Source organism: Tamandua tetradactyla, chromosome 5, assembly GCF_023851605.1.
Source record: "Tamandua tetradactyla isolate mTamTet1 chromosome 5, mTamTet1.pri, whole genome shotgun sequence".
Taxonomy (NCBI): domain Eukaryota; kingdom Metazoa; phylum Chordata; class Mammalia; order Pilosa; family Myrmecophagidae; genus Tamandua; species Tamandua tetradactyla.
This window is the reverse complement of record NC_135331.1, coordinates 126,596,668-126,615,886: the sequence shown is the minus strand read 5'-3', so window position 1 is coordinate 126,615,886 and position 19,219 is coordinate 126,596,668. Positions and strand designations below refer to the sequence as shown.

General features: G+C 37.2%; 1 protein-coding gene and 2 pseudogenes across 4 annotated transcripts in view; all 3 read right to left on the bottom strand.

The window, feature by feature from the left end:
• The window catches only part of SMAP1 (small ArfGAP 1), a 243,339-nt gene that overhangs the window by 110,107 nt on the left and 114,013 nt on the right, over positions 1-19,219 (bottom strand). For 3 of the 4 annotated variants that reach the window (XM_077162201.1, XM_077162204.1, XM_077162203.1), the window contains exons 4-5: positions 16,970-17,045; positions 1,507-1,587 (exon numbers count right to left, since the gene is read on the bottom strand). In XM_077162201.1, coding sequence (XP_077018316.1) covers positions 1,507-1,587; positions 16,970-17,045 — 157 coding nt within the window. The remainder of the gene's footprint in view (positions 1-1,506; positions 1,588-16,969; positions 17,046-19,219) is intronic. The other variant, XM_077162202.1, reaches the window with a different exon arrangement.
• LOC143682335 (calmodulin-regulated spectrin-associated protein 1 pseudogene) lies at positions 1,507-8,162 on the bottom strand (annotated as a pseudogene).
• Positions 1,507-16,963, bottom strand: LOC143684840 (calmodulin-regulated spectrin-associated protein 1 pseudogene; annotated as a pseudogene).

Here is a 19,219-nt window from a genome sequence, read left to right as displayed (position 1 = left end):
AACCCTCAAACCTTTATAGGAATGACTTAAAAATAATGGTGGTATCATTCACCTAGCTCCAGCCCCACCTCAAATATATTCAAACAACTAGCAGTGATGACTCTAAACTCATGACTTCACACTATGTAACATTTTCTATAATGGCTAGTACTGATTAAAATAGGAAAAGATACCTTCATATTAATTCTCTTCAAATGCTTATAACTACAGTATCATAGAAAGAAAATACATATCCTCAAAGGCTTCTCTAACAGATCAAATAATTCAACAGTAACTGTAAAAAAAAAGTCCCTGTAAGTGTAAGGTGATAAAGGAAACAACAACAACAAAGTGTTCAGATATGTCTACAACATTTAAAAAATCAGTCATTCAGAAATAAATATAAATTAAAGCCCTCCTGCCTGTGACACAGGAAAATACCCTATAAAATATTGTATTTAATATATTTAATACTGGGGACCATTCAAAATATAAAAACTGTTACAGCACTTCTACATTATGGCACTTTCAAACTATACAGAGGTTTGTATTACAATGTATACTATAGTTTAGGTATATTCATTATGCTGCTATTAATATAGGGGTATACTTTTGATGTATCTTAAACTTTGAATAAGCATTAGATATAAGGAATAGGAGGGATTCCAAGCAGAGGAAGCAGCTTACCAATAAGCATACTGGCAAAATGGAATGTTTAGGGTGTTGCTTATAGAATGGTATGGCTGAAGCATGAGTAGCATAGTGAAAGAGGAAGGAAAAGAGCCTTCTTTGTGAGCCCACTGAAGGAATTTGATCTTCATTCTGAAGGGCCTACTACTTTAATGATGAGTTTTAAGGGGAGTAGGTATGACAGGATCAGATTTTCATGTCCTAACATTGCCCCATTAGCTCTGTGCTGACTGGTTGAGTTACATACCCCAGAAAACCCATGGTCTTCTAATCCAATCTTGAGGAGGCAGACTTAACTATGGATGGGATCTTTTGTTAAGGTGGTTTCCATGGAGACATGATCCACCCAAATGTGGGTGGACCCTTTTGATTATTTGGGTCTCAATTAGTTTACTGGAGACCTTAAAAGAGTCGACACAAAGAACAGAAAAATGAATCCAAGTGACAGACACCTATCTGGAGATGCTCAGAAACAGACCAAAGCTCAGAGAGGATGCTACTGGAACCAGGAGCTGAAAGCAACAAAACCTGGGAATAAAGGGCCAGCAGATGTCGCCATGGGCCTTCCCATGTGACAGAGAAACCCTGAAGGGATACCACCTTAGATCATCAAAGAATTCAATGGTGATGGGCATCCTCTTGTTGATGCCTTAATTTGGACATTTTTAGGGACTTAGAACTGTAAACTTGCAACTTATAAATCCCCTTTGTCAAAGCCAACACATTTCTGGTATATTGCACTCTAGCAGCATTAGCACACAGAAACAGGCACATGTAAAAGGAAATTAATTTACCATTCAGTGTTACATAATACAGCTGGCTAAAACACTATCATACCTCCAATTTGTTTTTCTCAGCAGCAGTTTGCAGAGAAGGAGAGGATACCAAAGGCTGAAGAGGAGCATCAGAGGAGGAAATCTGTGAAAAGCAAATGAAAATGACAGGAGAAAAAAAGCAAAAAAGAAAGTAATCAGAATTTATAGGCATAGAATCCATGTATTTCTGAGATACAGAAGCAATTAGAATCATTGTCACAAAGGAAAATAATGCATCAAGACAAAAGTATTGTCCTTTTTTTTTTTTTTTTTTTTGGCATGGGCAGGCTCCGGCAATCAAACCTGGGTTTCCAGCACAGCAGGCTAGAATTCTGCCACTGAGCCACAGACGTACCACCCAGGTATTGCCTTTTAAAATTTTCCATGTGAAAGTTCTAAAAGTAAAAGGATTTGTTCTATAAGTTCTAAAAGTAAAAGAATAGTGTAAGAATTAAGATGAATTTCACGAGAATATAAAATTTTAAATGTAATCAGATACCAAACCAAAAATACTTGAAAAATAATTTTCTCTTGTTCACATTTTTAGACATTGTTACTACTGAAATATTAACGTCCTGAAGTATGAAGAAACATTTTCCCAAGAAGCAAGAGAGCCAAACGTTTTTTATTTTACTTACAATAACTTTTAAGAATGAAAAATAAAAGAGCTGGAATAGTAAAAGAGTTAATAAACCACAAAGGGGTGATTGTTGGAACTGGAGGGAGTAAAAAAAAAAAAAAAGAGTTAATAAAAATTGTAAGCAACTATTTAAGAAAACAAAAATAAGGCTGGGTATAAAAAGACTGAATTAATGTAAAATAACAACTGAGCAGCAGACGGACTTTATATAAAGCAATTTATATATTGACTTCTTTAAACTCAGCATCCACAATTACCATTTCCAGTGCTGTATTTGCTGAATTACCCCCAAAGCATTATGAGGGAGATATATATGCAGCAAAGGCAATTTACACATGAAAATGGTTTCATCTAAAAGCTTTTTCACACTTCCTCCTATTCAATTTCTACATGTGTAGTTGATCACTTTAATAGAAGCATTATCTTCCTGCTCTCTTTACTGTCAAACTATAACTGAAATATGTTTACGAAATGCAGAGCAGATCTTTGGAGCCATAAAACAGACATCTCTATATTGTCCTATCTCATATCAACAGTGCCTATGAGGAATTTTTAAATATAAAAAATGCCTTTACAGATAGGTCCTTATGTAATGTTAAAATAACATTGTGAGATGACAAATATTCATTCAATCTGCTTGTTATTGAGTTGGTTATTATAGTAATTCTGAATCACAACCAAAGACTATAGGCTTTAGTCGTTTTTTCCTCACACCCTGTTGATTCTGCTGTAATTGTGCAAACAAGCTATTTAATGACTACCAATGGAAATTGTACTCAGAAGAAAATACACAATACAAGAAAATCCAGATCTTTCATTTAAAAGTCAAAACTGCCTTAAAACCTGGCTTCAAAGCTGGTTTGTCCCATCAGATTATTCACTATTTACAGAGAGCTCTAACTGCGACTTTATATTGAGCACAAGAGATTTTTAAAAGCACATAATAAAATTACTTAAGATGATAATAACTTGCATTATAAAGATAACTTCACCCAAATTCATGTTAATATAAAAGTAGAATAGGGGCATTTACTATTCCTTAGACACCAGCAAAATAATTCATTGTAAAATGTTTGTTCTCTTTTTAAGAAAATTATAAACAGATCTGGTCACTTTTAAAATTCATAAGCAGGAATACAAAACTCTATCCAATAAATATCACTAATTTCAAAAACCATTTTAATTAAAAAAAAAGCTTTAATATTATGTTCTATCTAGGAAAGAACACAGAGACTTGTTCAGTAGGAACAATATTTCAAAAATCAATGGTGGAACAACAGGTGAATGAATAACTAGATCCCTAACATTTATGCAGTTGTTTATAATTTATAAAGACTGAAGCAATTTTTTGATGGGTAATACCTTAGATTAACATTAATTATAATGCTATATTGTAGGGTATATACATACGAAGAAATTCTTCACTAATAAAAAATCAATGATACATTACTATACACAAAAACACAGATGAATTTCAGAAACATACTGAAAGAAAGAAGTCAGATACAAGAGTACACACTGTATGACACCATTCATATGAAACTCAAGGAAAGACAAATACCATCTACAGTGATAAAAAGAGATCAGTGGGGCCAAGATTGGGCATGATTAGGAAGAGGCACAAAGGAATCTGCTGGAGTGACAAAGGTTCTGTATCTTGACTGTGCCACTGGTTACACAGAGTTATATATTTGTCAAAACTCACTGAATTGTACTTTAAAATGTTTGCATTTTATTGTATGTAAGTTATACCTCAATAAAGTTTATATAAAGTTAATGAGCAGGGAAGACATACAGGTGAGCAAGGAGCGAAAACATAGGGGCTATTACACTGATGAATGAAGCAAAAGACACTACAGAACGTAGATGTAGAAGAAGAGAAGGGAGGAAAACAAAACGGGGAATGGGGAAGGAGAAAAGAAGAAAGAAAATACAGAGGCAAGAAAAAATAGGAACTCTTTTGAGTCTTCTTTCTAAATCTCCTAAAGCCATCTACTTCTCACCAGTTCTCACCACTTCCACTACCCACTTTTATCACCTGAATTAGTCCTCCTAACTGGTCTCCTTGCCCCGAGTCTCCAAACCATTCTCCATATGTCATTCTAAAAGCAAATCCAATCACCACACATCCCTAAGAAGCTTCAAATAGCCCATCTACATTAAGGACAAAGTCTATATTCCTTAACCAGGCTACCTGCCCCTTTCTGACCACTATGCTGCCCAGCCACACATAAGTTTTTCTGGTCCCAGCTTTCTAGACTACCTCTCTTGCCTGTAGGGGTCTTTGCTCCTTGAACATTATATTCAAGTTCCCTCCACTTAAAATAATGACACCTCCATAAATTTTTTAACCATCCTTTAATTTTTTTTTCTGAAATAATGGCAAAAACCCACTTGCATTGCTTTTTAGATCTACAACAAAACAAAATTATCAATCTAAAATGAGAACAGCATACTCCTACCAAGAACACCTTCTCTTCCAGAATAGTGAATCAAGACAGAACAGAGGAGGTGGGGTTACAAGTCATGACATAATAAAAACCATTGAGAACTGTCAACTTAAGTGTATCATCTTTAAAGAGGGACACGTTCAGAGTGAAAAACACTCTACTGTTTTTTCAAACTGTGCTAGTTTGAAAGGATTATATATCCTAGAGAAGCCATGTTTTAATCCCAATCCATTATGTGAAGGAAGCCATTTCTTTTAATCCCTATTCAGCACTATAGGTTGGGGATTTGATTAGATTATCTCTGTGGAAATGTGACTCGCCCAATTGTGTGTAGCAGAGGAAAATGTGACTCCCCTCATTCCAGCTGGGTCTTGATTAGTTTCCTGGAATCATTTAAAAGAGGGAGCATTTTGGAGAAAGCTTCAGAATGACGAGAGAGCCACAAAAGAGCCACAAGAACCCCAGAGACCACACAGCCAAACACCTTTGCAGATGAAGAGGAATACGCCCCCAGAGGAGCTTCATGAAATAAGAAGCCTGGAGAGAAAGCTAGCAGACATTCCCATGTTTGCCATGTGCCTTTCCAACAGAGAGAGAAATCCTGAACGTCATCAGCCTTCTTGAACCAAGGTATCTTTCCCTGAATATCTCAGATGCACATTTCTATAGCCTTGCTTTAATTGGGACATTTTTATGGCTTTAGAAATGTAAACTTGCAATTTATTAAACTGCCCTTTTTAAAAGCTTTTCCATTTCTGGTATATCGCATTCTGGTAGCTAGCAAACTAGATGTCTACTTTACCATATCTGTCCTTGTTAAAGGTAATAAATCATTAGAGCACTCCCAACACTTAATGATGCTCCCAACACTTATTCAAACCGCCAACTGTAAATTATGCAAATAGCAGCTAATAGTGCCTTATTAGCATCCTCATGGTTGCATTTCAAAAAGAATTACTTTGATATCTGTAATGTTATTTTAGCAAACACAGACTTTGCAAATTTCAGTGCTTCTAGTGAACTGGTATTTTCACTAAACATTTTCTGAGCAGCAAGAAACAAGAATTTTTCCAGAAATCTTAGAATTGGATATAACTGTTAATAGTAGACAATCAATAAATGTCATAAAATTTCTCAGATGAAGATCTCCCCAGCAGAGATTCCTTTTCTATAGACATTCATGTACCCATCTGTTTTGGTTTACTAATGCTGCTGGAATGCAATATACCAGAAATGTGTTGGTTTTTATAAAGGGGATTTATTATGTTACAAGTTACAGTTCTAAGGTCATTAAAATGTCCAAACTAAGGCACCCAGAAAAAATAACTTGACAGATACCTCAGCTCACCTCTGTCAGCTGAGAAGGCACGTGGCTGGCATCTGCTAGTCCTCTGGCTTCTGGTTTCAAACAGCTTCCCCAGGGGCACTTTCTTTCTCCATTTCCAAATGTTCTATGTCTTTTTTTTCAAAATGGTTCCCTGTTAAAGGACTCCAATAAGCAGATTAAGACCCATCTTGAATGGGTGGAGACACATCTCCACGGAAACTACTTAATCAAAGGGTCCCACCTACAACTGAGTAGGTCACATCTCCATGGAAACAACCTAATCAAAGGGTCCTACCCTAAACAACAGGTCTGCCCCCACAAGACTGGATTAGGGAAGAGAACATGGCTTTTCTGGTGTACATAACAGTTTCAAACTAGTATCCTACCATCTCACTAGAGACCAGAGCTCACCAACATGAAGAGGTCAGGTAATGTGCAAAAAGGGGTGAGATGACAGGCAAGAAAAGCAAATCAAGTAATGTTCAATTTATACTGAAGGGGAATTTCAAATAAAGGAACTCCAGTGCCTAGATCTTACTACATGCACATGCATATCCCTTACCAGAGCCTCGGAGTCACCAGTGATGCCACAGAGCCACAGTGTTAAAAACTTCAGCAAGACTTACTCCTTCCATCCACTTCACTATGCATCTGCCATGTGGTCTAGAAGCTAGGAACAGGTGTTCTATTGCCATCTAAAAGCCTGTGAAAAAGGTTGTGATTTTGCACACTTTGTACCCAAATGATGAAAACGATAAATACCAGCATGGTCCTTTCAGCCATCACTCCCCACCAGTGTCACTTGTGGGTCTGTGTTCTTCTTTGTGGTTGTGGATGATAAGAGCATCCATGCTGATGGACATGGTTTAGGCTGGGATCAGGCTAAATTGCTTCTGATCTGAGATGTATTTGTAAAGCTTGTCAACTGCTTTCCTGGTGATGCTCTTCAGCTCCATTCTGGTCAGTTTACAGATCTCCTCAGTAACAGGATAATAGGGCCCCAATAAAGAGCCCTGAACCGGCAGCCAGCATCACAGAACAGGATGATATATAGTGGCTGGTATCACACTTCTCAAATTCCTCTAATATGGAATTTTTTGTGTGGTTCATTCACTTTTCCAGCCAGACAGCAATGGGATTTAGCATTATGGATAATTGGTTTGTTCAGTTTGCTATCGGGTGTCTTGAAGAGCTTGGCATCTGTGTGTTTGGCCACAGATGTGAGGGAGGATGCAGTGGATGCTGTCTCCTAGTCTCTTGTTGATATTTCAGCTTGGGTTCCAGCAAAATGTGGATAGGGCTTCCAGGAACTCACTCACTAGAAAGGCATGCCCCCAAGTTCACCAGCTCAGAAGCCAGGAGGCTAATCTTTGTTATGACTGCTGGGACTCTGTTCTCTCTTTTGCTTCCATGTAGTCAGAGGTGCTGGGCAGCTTTCTGATGCATCAGGCATGGTCTTCTGAAAACTACTTGTACTAGACTTGGTTTCACAGCTATTCAGTCTCTGCAGTTTCCCTTCTGCAAAGCTCATTATCTTAACACTTCCACTAGCCAATGAGACACTGCTAATTTGAGAAATCATACTCAAAGACAGAGACTGGACAGCCAGTGGCATCGTCCTTGTCTTCATGTTCTTTTACTTTCATATCTTCTTGTAGTTTTGCTGATCCTTCCTCACCAACATATTTAGTGATAAATACAGGATGGTCTTGCCATATAAATCCTGTTTCACTTCCTCTATATCTACAACACCTAAATCAGAATCTTCCCTCAGTATATAGTCCAAGTGTCCAAAACATGTGTGCCAGAGGTTTTTGAAAAACTAATACTGGACCTTCCCTCTATGTCCTCATATGCTTTGGCCACATGAAGAAAGAAATCTTCAGCAGACTGTACCTAAGGTACCTGGTAGAAACCCCCATTGTCTACAGACTTGCCACAGGCTTCTCCCAAGGCCTCCAGGGTGGCAGCATCTATGTCTATAGGGAATTCTGGGCAACAAACAGGTGAAAGTCTTTTTCAAGTCATAGCTGGCATGAGCACCAGCCATTTCCCTGCATGCCAGAGATTTGGTAGCCATCACTGGGCCTCTTGGACACGCAGCTTCTTAGCTTCCCTTCCCCACACTCATATTCTTTGGTAATAACCTGCCTTGCTTTTGCTGGCTTACACACAGCTGCTATCAACAGCTCCAAGAAAAAACTCTCTAGGGCTTACTTTCCCAGGTAGCTACCTGTCTTTAGGGACACCTGACACCTCATGTCAGACCTGAAGCTTGAGGCGAGGCCTTAGGGATCACCAAGTCACTGCCATGGGCAGGAGCATTTGTTCTGATGATTACCACTAGCTTTTCATCGTCATCCTCAATGCTGACATTGTTCAGGAAACCATGTCAGTTGTTCTTTATGGCTGGGGGGTGAGGCTGATTGTGTGGGGTCAGATTAATGATGCTAGATACCAAACTATCTCTGTTGATGGAGCGAGCCAAACTGATACTATACATAAAGCTTGCAGTATGATGAAGAGTCAAGGGCACTGGCTGAGATGAAGATTTATTTTTCTGGCCACACTACAACTGCACCACATGGCTGACTGTCAATTCAGGTTAGATAATCTATGTTGTTGACCAGGACTGTCCTCTAGTGGCAATTCTGTTGTTTCTGCTTCAATAACAACAATGGATAGGATGGACTAAAGGCAGAGGTTCCTTTTCCAAGGCACTCAGACTCCTCAAGATGTATGTAGTACCTGTGGCAGCCTTCAGCTGGTGGCTGGGTTGGGGGCTGACCTGCTGGGCCCAGTTCCATGGGACTGGTCATGAAGCTGCATCTAGTCACTTAGAAATTAGTACAGGAGGCCAAATGCTTTTTTGGTGTAACACTGTTTCAGTATCTTCTAGCTCCTGAATATCCATGGGTTGAACTAAAACTGGTTTGATGTTCTCAAACCACCAGAAGAGTTCAGCAATAAAAACCGTAAGATTAGGCTCAGCACTAAGGGAGCATACAGCATATCCTCCAAAGTGAGATAAAAGCATCTGTTAATGTATTCACTTGAGAATTCTCTCAGAAGCTAGTTATTATACAGACTATTGGTCATCGACGTTATTGCCTTCAAGCATATATTATCCAATTTCATTTGTTCTGGGCAGTAATACTGCATCAGAGCTAAGAGAGTACACTGTCACTGCCATCTCCCATGAAGTCTTCTAACAATGGGAAATAGGGTTAACTACTCATCGGAAAGGTGCTCTTGTCAACATTGGAGCTTTTGGTTAGCTGGACTTTCTAAAAACTGCTGTTTTAATTTAACTTCTTTCTCTGTTATACCTCTCATTTTAAGATTTACTTTGTTAATCTAGAATACCATGGCATCCTCCAGGTCATAGGAAAGCTCCATCAAGGTGCTGAAGGTTGAATACTACCTGACACTGGCTATCACCTTCTCTATCTTCGTCGATCACCAGGACAGTGATTGTCACCATGTGGGGACTCATTTTTATGGGGGTGCAGCTGAGGTCAGGTTACATCACAGGTGTTTTGCCACTCCCCATCATATAAATCCCTTTCCATGAAAGAGCCTGGATGACTAAGTGATGCCTCGGCAATGCAGCTACTTGGTCCCCTTCTAGAATGAGGCTAGATTCAGAAATATAGCTCACTGGACAGCAAAAGCTTGGTAACATGATTTAACGTGCTCCTGCTCATACTGGTTTATGTAGAAGGGGTCGGTGAGACCTTCAGGAATATTTTCTAGGCTGCATGCCAGGGAAGTTTCAGAGATCCAAGACACGATGTCCATGGCACGATCCAGCCAGGCCTTCATTTATGTCCAGGCGCACTCTCCCACCATGTAGCCCCCAGATCTGCTGCTGTCCTTGCTGCTGTGGCTGCTTCATGTTTTGGGGCAGAGGCCAGGCAGTCCAGCAAGGCAACAATGGAGGGCAACTGTGCAGGTGGGGGTATGTGTGCTAGAGGGAGTCATCCTTTAATTTTGAGTTGATATTGCTTCCTCCAGGAAGTATTCCTTGAACTCTCCAATCTGGGTATCTCCCTTAGGGCCTTATTCTTAAGCCCAGGGGTTTCCTTCTAGGCCAATACCAAGTAAACTAAGGATGAAGAAACTTCCAGAGCAATACAGTTATACAAACTCACCGCCTGCAAAAGAGAAACTGATCAGGCAAAACCGGTTTCTAACTCCCATCTATGAGGGTAAGGTGAGCAAATAAATTTTGAAAAGGCATGAAGTATTATAAAAATCCTAAATGTAACTATTTGAATGCTGTAAGATAACATGTTTTATCTTTTCAAAGACTGAATTATTTTCCTTGAATTTTTTAAACCAATACTACTACCAATCTTTTTAACAGAATAATGCTATGTGATAAAATGTGGTATTCCAAAACACTGAAAAATACATGAGCACCAAAAAGTAACTTATCGGTTAATTGCCAGTAACAGCTGCTCAAATGCATGTTAGATATCATGGATGTTTTCTAAATGGAGATTTTATCACAGCAATTCTCAAATGGCTATTCAAACAGCTTATATCATGAAGCTCAAGTTTCTCAGAAGTCATTCAAAGTATATGATTTCCAATGTCACATTCTATGGCATGTTTTGAATACAAATTGAACTAATAAATAAATCATACTAAAGACACCACAAATAAAACTAATCATTAAGGGGACGAAAAGACTTTGACAAACTTAATCAAGCCAAGCACCAAATATGTGGATCTTCATTTGTTTAAGTTTAAGATTTATGGCTGAGTTAATAGAACTATATAGAATTCTATAAAACTTTCAAAATATAAATCCTTCAATTACTACAAGTCATGTTGCAGTCTATAATTACATGGCTGACTAGAATGTAGAGGGATTAATCAAATAAAACTAGAGTATAAAATTTGCTAATAACCTAAAGCCTTATAATTAGCTTCAACTATTCACTTCTCTTAATTATCCACCTGCTGAGAGTTATTTGCCACCACCACTGTCCTCTTCATCAACATAATCATCACAAACAGTTTATATTTCTTACATAAGAATGTAGCACATCTTATCTTACTTATAATGCCATGAAATGAAGACCCTATGATCACCACTATTCTACCGAAGAATAAGAGGAAACTGAAGTAACTAAAAATAAGCATCAGTGAACACCAATCAAAAACTATACTACTAAATCTACCTCACCACCTAAACATTCCCCTACATTTCTCCTTCCTATTTTGAAGGACATCCAAACTCACTGCAATGGGATCCCGTGACTTGAAATTAATGCTCAAGTATCTTAAATAATAATCATACAACCATCATAATTATAAATAAAGCTTAATAAAATTTCTAGTACTAACTCATTTTTATTGTATTACAATAGATGCATTTATCTACAATTTCTAAGCTGAAATAGTTTATTTTACTTTCGTTGTACAACATATATGGACTCAAACTGAGTTTGAGCAGTTAATTCTAAAGCAAAAGAAATGGTAAAGTAGGCAAATAATATATAAAAAAGATAAATTGGAACTAGAACAAATAAGTGCTCATGTTCATTTAAAGTCACCAACTATCAAAGATCATTAGCTGACAGACTGAGAAAGTTTGGGAGTCAGGATTAAATAGGTATTAGAGGTGCCTACACGTTTTGTACTGCTGTAGTAGATTTCCCTTTTTTTTTTTTTTTGATCATTATGATGGCAAATAAAAAATACGAAACGGAAATATGAGGGGGAGAAAAAGAGAAGCTGCTAGAGGAAAAGAACAAATTATGTGGCAGTTCAGCCTCCTCTACTCAAGACCTGCTAAATCTCCTAATGCACTTATCACTGTGCTTCCAAGTTGTGATTCACTATTGGATAGGGGGGTGAGGGACAAGAGACAGGACATATTTCCACAGTCAGCTTTTTAACTTCCCTAATCACTCACAGAATTAAAGAAAAGCCAAGAGAGCAGACTCACTTTGTATCACTGTGGACTAATTTGCCTTTTAAGACTCATCTCCTAATACTTTTATTCTCTCCCTCCTCATCTACCCAATCCTGCTAACCATCCCCTCATACTCACTAAACAGAACAGATTTGTGGATTATTCACCACTCCCAAAACACTAAATAATATACCTGAATTCTCCTTCCTCCTCATCTCACTTTAGTTGAGATCGCAGAAAATGTTCCATAAGCCTGAAATACACTTCTTGCGTTATCACTCAGCCTACATTCTCTTCATTGAAATTTACTTTTCTATTAAGAGTAATATCAAATGCACCTCCTTTACAAATTCTCCCAGTGGAAACTAAATACGCCTACCTAAATCCTATATTTCCATAGCAGTTTTATCCTCTTTTAATAGTTATTACATTCTACTTTAGAATGTTGTTTGTTGTACATATATATTACATTTTGATAATGCTTGACAGTTATCAATTTACAATTCAGTAAAACGTTTTCCATGACTAAATGAAGGAACCATCCAAAGGTAGTTCAAAAGCCAAACTCTGTCATTGCCCATTTAGTTTCAAAATGAGAGGCTAGCATAGACCTTGGGAAGAAAGAGAGAATCAAAAGTTGATGTGGGGCAGGCTACGGTGGCTCAGCAGGCAGAGTTCTCACCTGCCATGCTGGAGACTTGGGTTCAATTCCCATTACCTGCCCATGTAAAAAAAAAAGTTCACGTGAATGAATTTAAAGTGCCCAAGTTGATGCCTAGTATCTTTTTTACCTGTAAAGGAGATTACCAACTAGTAAAAATTCTTTCTAGTACAAAAACATTTCTACTTGGAACATATTTTCCTTTTTGTTTGATGGTTTCTGCCCTTACATGAATTTGCTCTACCTCTTTGAGTTTCCTCTTTGAGTTTCCTCTCTTAATTTATGCATTAGGTTATCACAAACACAAAATCATATGGTCACACAAACTCCCTCCATAAGTAACACATATATTCCTCCCTGTTTTCTCAGAAATTCCATGTTTATGCAAACAGACTCCAAATTTATTAAGAGCTCACTGAAGTCGTATTCTTTACAATTACAAATAAATCCCCAGAAACAAAGGAAGTACCATCCTACCCCTCTGTATTCTGTATGATGGATTCAGGTAGCTTAGTTCACCCACACATTAAATGGCCAGAGAGAGAGGGAGTAGTATTTTAGTAAAATGGCAAAAATCTCTGCCATTGTTTTGTTGTGCTTTATTGCTTTGTATTCCACTAGATTTATTGTGAAATGTTTATTATGGGAGGGCAAGAAATTTAAGTGTTTAAATATAAATGGTTAAAAAACTATTGCCTTACACAGAATAACAGGGTCACCTTCAGATCCTTATTACAACAGTCTTATCTAAATTAGGGAAACAAAATAAGAGCCATAACCCATACTGACAGCACTTTAAAAGCGCAGCTACAATAAACGATAAATTATAAAAATCAGGCTAAAAAAACTGTAACAACTTGGCACCAATAAATACAGGGGTAAGAGCCCCACCACGCTTAGTTAACTACTCAAGACATCTCTTTATTATGGATCAGAATAGAACTGGTGCTAAAACTGTCCTTCTTTAGATTCCCCCCAGCACTTTGTTTATGTACTATTTAAGGTATGTATGCCAATTTGAAAATATTATGTACCCCAAAAAAGCCATGTTTTAATCCTGATCCAATTTTGTGGTGGCAGCCATTTCTTTTAATCTGGATTCAACACTGAAGGCAGGGAAACTTTGGATTAGATTTTCTCCACGGAAATGTGCCACGTCCAATTGAGGATGTGGCCTTTTTATTGATGGAGAAGTGACTTCGCCCATGCAAGGTGGGTCCTGATAGGGGAAACATTCTGGAGAATCCCTCAGATGTTTGGAATCCCAACAGAGAGAGCTGATGAAGATGCTTGGAGAACAGTTACTTCAGAACTGACAGAGACACGAATGTCTGGAGATTCAAGGCTGAAAGCAACGAAGCCCAGGAGCAAGGGACCAGTAGATGCCAGCCACATGCCTTCCCAGCTGACAGAGGTGTTCTGGATGGCATCAGCCTTTCATGAGTGAAGGTAACCTCTTGTTGGTGCCTTAGTTAGGACATTTTCTTGGTATTAGAACTGTAAACTTGTAACTTATTTAAATTCCCTTTTTAAAACCTGTTCCTGTTTCTGGTATATCACATGTTTTTTTAACGTGGTCTTATCCCCACTATAAAATTAAATCTCTTTGAATGCAAGTGTCACCGCTTCTTTGTTTCTGTATCCTAGGAGACTGCGGCTGCAATAAATGATCAGAACTTATTATTTGAATCAATGCTTATCTATTGCTGAAGACAAAACACTGGATATAAATATGTTATGTAATTTTCAGTAATATATAAGATTACTTTCTTGTACACTAATTACCATGAATTAGGAATATTTTAAACTTGCTAGAATATGCACTTTGTTTTTAAAAATCATTATTTTACTTATAAATTAATGTATGTAATACATATAACCCTTGGGTTAAATTTGATTTTTGCAATGGAATTATATTTTTTTCTGAATTTTCATTTCATTAATAACATAAACTCAAAAGTATAAAACTTTTTAGCTTGAAATTTTAAAAAAGGAAAATAATCATAGAATGAATATTCTTACATACTTTGCTAATATTCTTTGATTGTTAATATTGTGCCATGTTTGTTTTCTCCCTCTCTCTCAGCACACACATACACATGCACACACTCTAAGCTTCAGGTTTTGCTGGACAATTTGAAAGGAGTTATAAATATCATGATACTTGACATCTATTTTTATTCCAGCAGGCATTACCAATAAATAAATTCTCCTAATTAAGCATACAATTAACACACCTGGGAAAGTAAACAATCATTCCGTAAGAATAGCTATTATCTAAAGCTAAAATTGCATTTTTCTTATATATTACTGTATCAAAATAATTTCCAAATTATTTCCAAAGAAAAGTAAAATACAGTAAATGAAAATATAATAAACAAAAATATTTAGAATTTTTTAGAGTGTCTAATGTGAAGCAGCAGTATGTTTTATAAAATATACTAAAATGATATCTTAAAATTTACTATGAAAATTTTATGTTTTAAAGTCTTTTTCTCCATAACACTAAAAGCAGCCTTAATTGCTGAGGGCATAGTAAATAGAATTCCTAACCCATTCAATTTTTATCAACCTTTCAAAAAATTTCCTCTCCTACGTCTACTGTAAACACAGCCCAACCTCTCCACACAAAAATATTTTGCTTCAAAATATATACTAATGATACTTTAAATTTTTTAACAAGATTTTTATCATGGTCAAAGACAATGATTAAAATATCCCTAGTTTGCTGGGATGATTTGATTGGCTTTTTTGTATATTGCTTCTAGATATAGACTGAAAGGTAAATACATTTTGCGTGCAAAATGAAATGAAACAGGCGGGCCACGGTGGCTCAGCAGGCATAGTTCTCACCTGCCATGCCAGAGACCACGGTTTGATTTCCAGTGCGTGTCCACGCAGAAGAAAAAAGGATAAAATGAAATGAAACTATTGTCTCAAAGTTGTTTGATAGATGACATAAGATTAAATCTTTTATTGTTTATTTATTAACCTACGAATCAAAGGTGAATTAGTCTTAAACTGTTATAACAAAGTGGAATGGGAAAATAAAATCTGAAAAGAACTCAGAATCAACGATATAACACATTTGAACACTATCGTAAAGTTTTAACTATTAGAACTACCAGAATGCTTGATAATAACCACATGAATTGCTACATCTTAATAGACCTTTGGGCCACTTTTTTTCTTTAATCTTCGGACAGAAGTTCTGCAAAAAGAATTACATTGCTTTAAAAGAACCCTCTAGGTTACACATTAGGTTTGGACCAGGGTTCATTTGGACCCCAAGTTGGTCCAAATCAACAGATTTTAATATATCACAGCTGACTGGCTCCTGTTAATAACAGCATCAGCTAACATTCATGTATCGAGTGTCTACCACATGGCAAACTCTTTATGTGCATAATCCCCTTTAACCCTCTTGACAGACAACCTTGATAGCCTCCCAACAGTCCTAACAACCCTCTACTAAAACAGGATTGTAGGAGCCAAAGGAGCCCATTCTAGTGGGTGGGAAGCATGAAGTGCGGAGAGGGTATGAAAGAAAAAAAAATAGGAACCCCCCATGCCAGTTTGAATCCGTTGTAAACCCCAGAAAAGGCATATTCTTCAATCCTCATTCAGTATTGCTAGGTGGGAGCACTTTAGTTGTTTCCATGGAGATATGACCCACCCAATTATGGGTGGTAACTTTTGATTAGATGGTTTCTATGGAGATATGTCTCCACCCATTCAAGGTGGGGTTGCTTACTGGAGTTCTTTAAGAGGGAACTATTTTAGAAAAAGCTTTAGAGCCAGGAGAGGCCAAACAGCCAGAAACCTTTGGAGATGAATAAGGAAAATGCCCCTAGGGGCGCTTCATGAAGCAAGAAGTCTGGAGAGAAAGCTAGCAAATGTCGCCATGTTCGCCATTTGCCTTTCAGTTGAAAGAGAATCCCTGAATGTCACAGACTGGCCTTCTTGAACCATGGTATCCTTCCTTGTATGCCTTAGATTGGACATTTCTATAGCGTTGCCTTAGATTGGACATTTTCATGGCTTTAAAACTGTAAACTTGCAACTTTTTAAATTTCCCTTTTTAAAAGCCATTCCATTCCTGGTAAATCACATTCCTCTAGCGTTCAAGCTAGAACACCCTCTAAAGCCCTTAGGGGAGAGTAAATTTGGCTTTATTGTTTTCCATACATTTCCAGAATCTAACAAAATAATTTCTATCCCTGCTTTCTTTTTAACCAGTGGCTATCTTTTTTTTCAAATTTTTCAAAAAGTTAACTTAATTAAATGCCATTTAAGAGATTATTAAACTCTTAATCAGAGCTCTGCTCTGTGAGAGCTTAACAGTATATGGGGAAAAAATTTCAGTTTTTAAACATATGTAGCTCATATATCTTTACATACAGAATTGAGTATTATCTGTTTAAAGTTCAAAATTGATCAACAAACATCAGTTGTTAAGAGATACAGATTTTACTTACATTAGTAACAGCTATAGCATTTTTATCATAGTATTTCTTCTTTTCATATTTATCTCTGATGAAAAATTCCACGGCTCTGAAAACAGATAACTTAAGGAAAAGCATGGCTTCAGTGACATGAATGCTCTCTTTTACTCACCCCTCTCAACAGAGCCTAGATTCTAAATTTAATTTCTCTCACTCCCAAGCCTGTGCACTTTCTTACACTATTTCTGCAACCAAATACTGTGACCTAACTCTCTGCCAAACAGTCTACCACTTTCAAGAAGTTTTCACATTCAACAAAACGCCCAGATCTAGAGAGAAATGTAACTGACCAGAATTCTCAATTCCTCACTCTCACTCCCAAATCAAACTTTAAATTTTGGATTTTCAATATAAGGAAAGAAACTAAACATCCATCCAGTAGCCACAATATTCTAGGCAGTGTGTGCCATATGTTGTATATATTTTGTTTCCTTTAATCCTCCCACAACTCAGGAATTTACATATTATTATTTCTATATCATAAAGAACCCGTAACTTGGAAATTCACTGGCCCAAAATAATGCACCTAGCATGTGATTTCAAAACCTATGTTCTTTTCTACTGCACATGTTGTCTGTGGGTGTGTTATACAGAATTCCTTGTGTATTAAAAAAATGGTTAGTTTTTTCCTTGCTACACTGAGGAACGAAGAAGGCAAAAAGCTAAAACCAAAGTAAGTACTGTTTAATTTTTTGAAGTATATCAGACTAGCTTTTTGACCAATGGTAGTGAGCAGAGGGATCTGAGAGCAGAGGGATCTGAGAGTTTTGACTTTTCTAACATAAATGACAATCACTGATTTATCATGTAAAACTAAAATGGGAATTCTGTCAGGGGTTCTTAAGCTTTTTAGTACCATGGACCCCTTTGTTAGTCAGTGCTTTTTTTTTTTTTTAAAAATATTTTTAGTGACAAGTCTTCACTCACATTTACAGTCCAGACAGGGTACATAATCAATGGCTAACAATATCATTATATACTTTTGTATTCATCATCATGATCATTTTTGGAAGTTCTGCATCTCTCCAGAAAAAGAAAAAACTCATACTTTACACATCCCTTACCCTTCCCTCTCATAACCACTAGTAGTATTTCAATCTACCCAATTTATTTTATCCCTATGTCTCCTATTACTTATTTTTTATCCATTTTTTTTTATTCATCTGTCCATACCCTGGATAAAAGGAGCATCAGACACAAGGTTTTCATAACCACACAGTCGAACTGTAAAAGCTACGTTGTTATACAATCGTCTTCAAGAAGCAATGCAACTGGAACACAATTCAAGAGTTTCAGGTACTTCCCTCCAGCCACTCCAATACACCATAAACTAAAAAGGGTATCTATATAATATGTAAGAATAACCTTCAGGAAAACCTCTCAACTCTGGAAATCTCTCAGCCACTAAAACGTTATTTTGTCTCATTTCTCTCCTTCCCCTTCTAGTCAAGAATGCTGTCTCAATCCCTTGATACAGGGTCCAGGCTCATCCCAGGAGTTCTGTCCCACGTTGCCAGGGAGATTTACACCCCTGGGAGTCATGTCCAAAGTTGTAGGGGGGAGGAGCAGTGAGTTTACCTGCAGAGTTGGCTTAAGAGAGAGAGGCCACATCTGAGAAAAAAGAGGGTCTCTGGGGGTGACCCTTAGGCATAATTATCAGTAGGCTAAGCTTGTCCTTTGCAGGAGTAAGTTTCATACGGGTGAACCCAAGATCAAGGGCTCAGCCTACTGATTTGGTTGTCCCAACTGATTGTGAGAAAATGAGGAATTCTCCAAATGGCAATTATTTCCTCCTTTCTCCCCAGTCCCCCAAGGGGACTCTGCAAATGAGTAGTGTTCTTTTGATGCACAAAATAAAATGCACAGAATTACAAAAGAAAGTAATTATACTGAAATACAATCTTTCTGTGGACCCACAGGTTAAAGGAACCTTCTATTCAAAAGAAGAGTTACCTAAAGTAAAGAAAACTATAAATACCCAGTTAATAACTACTTATAGGTTAATAAAATCTTTTAAATTGACAGTTCAGGCAAGGGGTAATAGAAAGGGTTGGCTGACCTTTATAGAGGAGTCTTGAAGATTTGAGACATTATGAAAACATTTAAAAATAATAAACATTTCATAAAAGGGAGGCAGAAATAATGAAAGGAAAGGATTGGATTCTATTTCAATGTTAGAAGAAAAAAACGACCAAACTGGATTTATAGAGATTACAGAGTCTT